The 8243-nt window shown below is 43.5% G+C and overlaps 1 protein-coding gene across 1 annotated transcript in view; it reads left to right on the top strand.

Moving 5' to 3' along the window:
* Positions 1 to 719: 719 nt before the first annotated feature.
* nrn1la (neuritin 1-like a) overlaps positions 720 to 8243 on the top strand; it is a 59085-nt gene continuing 51561 nt past the window's right edge. Inside the window, exon 1 of the mRNA XM_054620662.1 lies at positions 720 to 821. Within this exon, the coding sequence (XP_054476637.1) occupies positions 764 to 821 (58 nt within the window). The 5' untranslated portion in view covers positions 720 to 763. The remainder of the gene's footprint in view (positions 822 to 8243) is intronic.

Genomic DNA, 8243 nt, shown 5'->3' with positions numbered 1-8243 from the left:
TCCGACAGGAGAAACATGCGAAATGCTTGTGTGAGTGGGTGACTGTGCACCTTCTGTGTCCGTCCACAGCTAGCATTCTGTTTAGGCTTTGTTTTTCCATCTTTTGACATTAATAATATTATGGCCCTTCAGATTTATCTTGTGACCCTTCCAAGGTCTCCAAACCCCTTAGGTTTGGAACCACTGGATTGCACTTCCCTACAGTGTACAAAGTAATCCGGTCACCAGCTACAACCATCTGATATCATATATATATAAGTGTATCTTTACTGCAGAATGAGACCTTGATAGCCAGTAGGCTGTACTTGGTGATCATTCCTCACAGTACTTTAACTTTAGTAGGATTTTTAAATGCAGCCATTAAATTGTAAAGGGGACTGTTAACTTTCACCTAAATTAAGGATGCGAACCACCCGCCCAGTCCTGCCTTCGTGTGGAGCTCATCGGGGACTTTCTGCACTGCTGTAGACCTTCCTCTTTCCTCTCCCTCCTCCTCCTCCTCCCCTCCTCCTCCTCCTCCCCCCCCCCCTCCCCCTCCCCGGCACGGACGCGCCCTCCCACTGTAGTGGATGAGCAGCGGATGAGCGCGCCGTGGATGTGCTCACACCGGAACACAGAGCTGCACCACAGACGGGAGGAGCGGGACAGCTCGGGGTCTGACCTTTTACTTTCGGAAGACCCAACTTTTTCGGGGGGGAGGAGGGGGTGTTTCCCGGTTCCATCCTGAAACTTGTGAGGGCGGAGGACGACTTGTCGTGTCAGCATGGCATCTCTGATGAACTCCGCGTGCCTCCTCTTCTTGCCTGTTGCTCTGCTCCTGAGTAAGTAGTGTTTGGATGTGTTTCTGTTACAACTTGTGTTTCTGAACGATGCAGTGCTGGGGGTGTTTGGCCGAGTTCTGCCTGCGAGTCTGCGCGATGCAGATTTTTTTAATTTTTTTTAGCAGCTGTTTGGATACTCTTCTATTAAAACAAGCATACGTTCCCCATCTTCTAGACTAGACTCTTCCCTGCATCTCTGTGCACTGCAAGTTTTTATCGAGGGTCCCGTAGCTTCTTCCCACGTTAGTCTCCATGGGCTGCTGCTGCTGCTGCAGGAGCGATCCGATCAGGGATCAGGGGGAGATCATGGAAAAATAGCCCAAAGTTTGTGCGTGCGAGTGGAATATGATATCCTCTCCCCGGAGCCTTTAATACCTCTGCGCAATGAGGTAACTTGTATTAATAGTGCAGCGATGGTAGATTCGTTCATGTTAAATCTGTCTATGACGGGAGCCTTTAATTCCTCTGATAGTGGAGGTTTCCCACCTCCCACCTTGCAGTTGAACTCTATGAAATTAAATGTTTATTAAAGTGAAGCATGTTAAATTAAAGGGGGCACTCCAGCAATTTTGTTCTGTTTGCCCTTACAGTTGTAAAGCTTTACAGTATAAAGATTTAGAAAATGAATGGTCTAAATCAGTGCATTGCAGCAGTCAGAGGTTGAGATATCTTGACTTTTAGACACCAGATCCAACAAATCCCATAATGCAACTCAATAGCACCTGTCATTATACCGTTCTTGTGGTGTATGCCCGCATCCCTCAAACTCCATGCCAAAGGTGTGTAACGAAGACTAAACTCAAGCTTAGGTAACCCGGTTACATCACTATGACATCATCAGGGTCATCTTTCAAACTTTGCTCCCTCTGCAGCCGCAATTTTTAAAAAAAAATTTTTAAGGCTACAAAGTACTACTCCTCATGACAGGTAAGCTGAGTGTGTTGTGTAAAATTGTAGGGCTGGCCCTTTAATTGAACAAAAACACTGAATTGGTGATCTGAAACCACATTTAATGCAATTTAAAAAGCAGTATATGTTACAAATCATCGTCATTATTGTCAGCATTGATCATCATCATAGATCATCCTCCCATCCGGATGTCAGAGCAATGTGGATGAGGGGATGGATGGGTGGGGGGACTCCCATGGGAGAGTATTAACGTGGGGGAGAGAAAAAAAAACAAAAAAACATTGATGGAGATAAATGATGAATGATTCACATCTGTCCCTCTTCTCTCGCTCAGAGGAGTCTCTGGAGACTCCGTTCAGCCCCGCATCTGAACCTGACCAGGAAACACTCCTCTGCTGCTATCTGTGGTCTAATTCACTCACTGTGTCACTCAGTCAACTACTAAAGCATAAATTGGCTTGGATTAAAACTATCCTATAATTAGGACTAGTATTTATAGCTGCCTTTGATCAATAGGGGACTTAACAACACACAGCTCCTGTGTGTCAGACAGTGTAGAAAGTATTTCCAGTGTATCTAAAGTCTGTACCAAATCCCGTGGGAGGAATTTCAACATATGTATACAATTTCTGCAAATATTGCAAAAAACAAACAAACAAACTACTTTCTCTTAGGAAAAAAAGAGGAAGCAGAAGAGTGAGAACATTTAATCTGCTCGGCAGCATCAAGAGGGTTGTTCTTAGGTGTCTCTAGAAAAAGGAGGCCTCACAATCAAAAACAAAAGGTTTATTTTATTCCACAAAAGAGGCTCAGGTGTGAATAATTAAACCAATGATGACTTAATTCCATTGAGCTGTGTCAGTCTCAGGGTTCTGGTGTCGTGCATGCTGGCTCACTGTTACACTGTCATGGCTCACTGGGATACTTCAGTAGAACAGAGCCACCGTTAATGTTAAGGGTAACACCTGTGCTTTTCCTACTATGATAAGTCAAAATGGCTGCAGTGAAAAAGGACTATCGTGGGATGCCAAGACCGCCATGCTAGCGGCTCTGTAAAGTTGTAGCCTGCCATAGATAATTGCTGTCAACATGCTAACATGTTCACAGTGGCAATGCTGGATTGCCAATGTTGATATTGCAAAAAATATATAACATGTTATTTAGTTAACTTGATTTGCAACAATTTTTTCCTTGGACGGAGCCGGGCTCGCTATTTCCCCCGTTTCCAGTCTTTATGCTAAGCTTAGCTAACTGGTTACTGGCTCCGGCTTCATTTTTACCATACTGACATGACAGCGTTATCAATTTATCATCAAATTAAGTGAGCGTGCCCCACTGGCTATCTAATGGCCGCCGCTCTGCACTGCGCTCATACGTCGTCGTGGAAACGTAGCACCCACCCTACGATTTCTCCTCAGGTTAACGTTGTTCGCTCTGTCAACACGGTTGTCGTTGTTTGTACTGTTAGCTGCTGGCCGCCAGCTAAGCCATCGCCATGTTTAGAGCCGTATGGAGGCAATAGACATTGCTCTTAATTTTGCATGTAGCACCTTTAACTTCAACTCAAAGTGGTAGTACTGAATATGCCACATTTATTGTTAGAACACAGAGAGCCTCATACAGCGTCTGTCCTCTTCTTCTTTTTGTCTCCAGTTAAGTGTTAGTTCACTGTTTGTCTCTTCTGTATCAAGTATCAAGGCCAGAGGGTTTCCCCTGGGTGCAGGTCTCCTCTCTGCGTCATCAGCACCCCAATAATCACATTAAAAGCAGTCCATAGGCGAAAGGCAGAATATATTTAGCTTTTAATTGTTCTCCCCAGGAAACACTTCCTCTCCTCCCTCTCTCTCTCTCTAAGTTCCCCATCAGTGGGTCGACTGCAGCGTTTTTTTGAAGTGTTTTTCTTTTTCCTTTTTCTGATAAATGCAGCACATACACACAAAGTGAAAGATTCCTCATTAAAATAGGTTTAAAGGTCTCATGGAAAAACTGCCTGTGCTTCCCCCCCCCTTTCCTCCCCATCCAACTCACAGAGATCACAGTCTGAACACACACAGCTGTGTCCAGAACACTGCACACTTTTCTTTCTGTCCTCTTCTTTCCCTTCATCCCCCTCCTTTCCTTCCTCACTTCCAAAACCGCATTTCCTCGTTTCTCTTACTTCTCATGTCTCTGCAGTCATTAATATCTCTATGCCATCTCTCCATCGCTTTTCTTCTTTATTTTTTATCTTAAACTTGCTTATATCTCTGCTTCTGCTTTTTTCATCATCTTCTCCTCCTCTCTTTTTTTCCTCTTCTCAGTCCTCCCTTCGTCCTTTTCATCAGAGATTCACAAAGATTGATAAATCTGATAGAGAGAATCCTTCGTCACGTCTCAAATCAAAGTAAAGCCTCTTAATTTCCAGGATTTTATTTTATTTTTTTAAATAGGAGGATCTTAAGAGATCAAAGGGAGGAGATATACATATCACATGGGCCACACTGACTGACTGACTGACATGAGATCACATGAGATCACATGTGAGGGATACGTTGCAGCAATTATTACTTTGCCCCGAAGATGGAGCAGAAAAAAAAGACATTTGCCCGTCATCTCATTCACATCCATCACAGCCTGTGCTCAGTTTTGTTGAAATGTGACCTGTAAATTAGCAACAAAAACAAGACCAGTAGAAAATGTTGATTGTCCAGTAACAGTATGATTCATTTTGCCGTGAAGATGTAAGCTGCATCTCTTGATTTTACAAGAAGAAGCAGGTAGCAGCTGCACATGTCGTCTCCTCTCTCAGTCGGTTCAGCCTGATCAATCCTAAAGCTGAACATGAGTCTGCTGAATCGTCAGTGTCTTTGTGTCACAGTTTTTGCATTGGAGCTCTGCTCACTGAGGTCTTAAAGACGTCTTAAAAATAACTTCTCTCTACACTACATGTGCATTACACAATAGTTAAGTTAAGTGAAAGATTTGTATTTATTGTTAATACATTGTGGTTGGCCACTTGGGGACAGCAGAAACAAGTTGTGAACCATATCACCTTTTAAGTTGATTAGATGGAACATTATTATCATTTTTTGGAGACATGTTTGTGTCTACCTGATAAATGTTAGTTAATTATTCTCTCTCTTTAAACTCTGTTTTTGGTCTCCACCAATTCCTCAGGTGAAATATCTAGTTAGCTAATACATTCTCGACTTTGTTCACTAACTGTTATTGCTCAATGTTTCTGTCAGCCGTTTTGTACTGGACAGGTAGTGTACAGTAAATGTAGTTTTTTTCATAAAATATTTTTGTAGGCCTTTTCCAACATATTAATTTACTCTCGTCATAATATACAGGGACTTTTTTTCCTTTTTTTCACTGAAAATGGCTCCCTACTGTTAAATCCAGCTTGAGCTGGTAGCTTGTAACCAGCTGGACCTGTTTAAAATCCATAGACCAGCTACCAGCTTTACTAGACACGCCCTGACACGCTAGTAACAGCCTAACAAAGCTAAGAACGATGCCATGAGAGCCGTGAGAGTAAACCAAAACAGTGTATTTTCTAGAGAAGCTGCAGATTCAGGTGAAAATTCCATACCTCTGCTGGAGTCAAACAACCAACAAAGTTAATCTTCCACTTCTTTTTTCTAATCTCCCTGTTCCCGTTTACTTTCTTCTCCTCCATCTCTTCTATCCTTCCTCCTGTTCAGACACCTTCTATAACCATCCCTCCCTCCATCTCTTACTCAGTCTCTATGTATGCATGCTGTCATTTTTCAGCTCTGCTTTCCAGTTGTAAACCAACACGCAGACACACAGTTTGGAAAGTAGTGCCTACCTCAAAACACACCCTTAATGAACAGATAGAAGGATACATGAACACTAACACACACTCGCTTAAATCTTTCACAAACCCGTAAAAAAAACCTCTGAGGGTACACTTGAATCTTACACCTACAAACACGCTGAGACGTACACAACAGCATATTATGCAAACATGTAACACACACACATTAGTGTCCTCCATTTGTGTTTGTAGCCGCACCTCCTTCCTGATCTCCTCGAGAGGGTGTAAGTGTGTGTGTGTGTGTGTGTGTGTGTGTGTGTGTGTGTGTGTGTGTGTGTGTGTGTGTGTGTGTGTGTGTGTGTGTGTGTGTGTGTGTGTGTAAGCAAGCAAAGGGTGACAGTTTGTGTGTGTGTTGAATGAAGAAAGGATTGGATTAAGACCACTTATTTGTGTGTGTGTGTGTCAAGGTTCCCTTTAACAAACACAAAGTAATGAAGTACCAGCGGAGCATAACTCTCTTCTCCCTATTCACAAACTACACTGAGCATGAATATTCATACACACACACACACACACACACACACACACACACACACACACACACACACACACACACACACACACACAGTTTGAAGATGCTGTATGGCATGCACCCGCACACACATACATACTGTATGAAGGAGTCAGTGTCCTCTATTGTAATTAGTCTAATTCAATTCATCTCCTGCTCTCACTGGGTGGTCGTGTGTGTGTGTGTGTGTGTTGGCATGTAGCACCTACAAACCAAGATTGAATCTGAGTGCATGAGTTTGATATGCTGTATGTGTGTGTGCGCAATAAATTCGGCCTAAACCCCTTTTAAACACACACTTTTCACCCGCAGTGTGTACAGAGAGCATATATAGGAATGTTATTGGCAAAGAAGAGAGGACTGGGTGTCCAAGGTCAGTGGAGCTCTTGTCCTTTTGTCTGCCTCCACACGGACACACACACACACACACACACACACACACACACACACACACACACACACACACACACACACACACACACTAATACACAATTCTATAGGGAAGGAATGCAGAGAGCGTTGGCTTTGAGTCTGAAAGAAGCGAGGGAAGCAGAGAAAAAGTGAGAAAATTGCGATGCAGTTTGCGGGAATAGAATACACGAGAGAAGTGAGAGAAGTGTCGTGGAGGTGAGCGAGAGAGGCAGAGGACAAGTACGGAGAGAGAGAGAGAGAGGACTGAGAGTGGAATAGAGACGCGGACAGAGATCAGGACCTGTACTTATCAGGCCTGTCAGAAAAAGGCGGACCATCATGGATCACTGACCGGAGCCCTCCGGACAATTCAATTAAATAAGATCTGAAGCCAAAAAGATACTGTAAAAGCTCTCCAACTCTGGAAACTTTAAATAAAACCCAGCAGAGAAGAAAAGAGAGAGAGAGGGAGCGCACAGAAAACCTGCAGTGTTGTACAGTGGAGGACGGATAAGGTGGAAATCAGTTTCCCACACAGGCTCCAGGGAAGACTTCTTTGAGTACATTAACAGTGTAAACAGAGTCAAGAGGGCCATGTAGCAACAATGGTCCAAATGTAATCAGGCTTCCCTCTAAATGGGCCGAAAATGTGATGACGCCTGTTAGTGTAATAAATGGCCAGATTATGTTGCATCTTTAGATTGATAATGTTCTGGATTCATCCCTGATGGGCAGAGAGTGACACAGCAACACTGCAGTGATCTGCTGATGTAAAAAAGGCCCTCCATGTGAGCAGGAGCAGACGGGGGACCACTGCAGTTCACTACACTCTGTGCAGTATGAACAGTATGCTGGCATTTGTGCTGCAATATGTATTTTTTTGTACACTTTGGAGCAACAGAACCAGCTGTGATTATTGACAACACATCGCCGGACGTCCATATAGGCGAGCTAGGCAATTACGAGTGCGACAGTTTGGCAAGGGCAAGCAAAATGTTGGCCAACCTTTCATGAGCAAAATTTATAGACTGTATGAAATATGGAGGTAGTCTCCATGACGTCAAACATAGGTTGCTGAAGAGCCATTGTGAAGCTCTGGCCGTCGCCATCTTGGCAGTGACGCCTTAAATGGATAAAGATGGATTGTTGGTGGAGCTTAGGCGGTCCTGGGTGACACAGCAGTGGTGGCAGCTAGCAGCTAGCAACCTGACACTGTGAGCATACCAATGTTAGCGTTGCTAATTATGTTATGTGCATGGGATATTGGCGTTTGTGTGTTGATAGTGGTGTGGCACGTTACATGAAGAATGCCTGGACTATATAAGAAGTAAATGCAGTCAATGTGACGTAACCCATTAGTTTATGGACTGCTGTTTTGAAGCCTCAAATTTCGGCGAAATCGCCATCTTGGATTATGGCCGTCGCCATGTTTTTTTTTAGCAACCCATAAAGTAAGGTTACCATATTTGAAATGCGGAGAAGTGAGTAGAGACGCAAATACATCTGGTAGCGGCAGCTACCTGTCAAGCCCACCCTAAGGCATACTCTGCTTAATGGTCTATTTGACTCTAAATGGACCATTATTTACTAAATAAAAATCATGCTGTATTGAAGAAGACTTGAAACTAGAGATTGAGACCACAAACTCATGTTTACAATGTCAACTGAGGTAATTATTAAAGTTAGAAGTAGAGTCATTATCTCATAGACTTCCATACAATTGGACTTATTTCAGAACCAGAGGGATCGCCCCCTGCTGGTCAGACAC

The sequence above is a fragment of the Anoplopoma fimbria genome, chromosome 19 (assembly GCF_027596085.1).
Source record: "Anoplopoma fimbria isolate UVic2021 breed Golden Eagle Sablefish chromosome 19, Afim_UVic_2022, whole genome shotgun sequence".
NCBI classification, from domain to species: domain Eukaryota; kingdom Metazoa; phylum Chordata; class Actinopteri; order Perciformes; family Anoplopomatidae; genus Anoplopoma; species Anoplopoma fimbria.
This window is presented reverse-complemented; position numbering and strand designations above follow the sequence as displayed.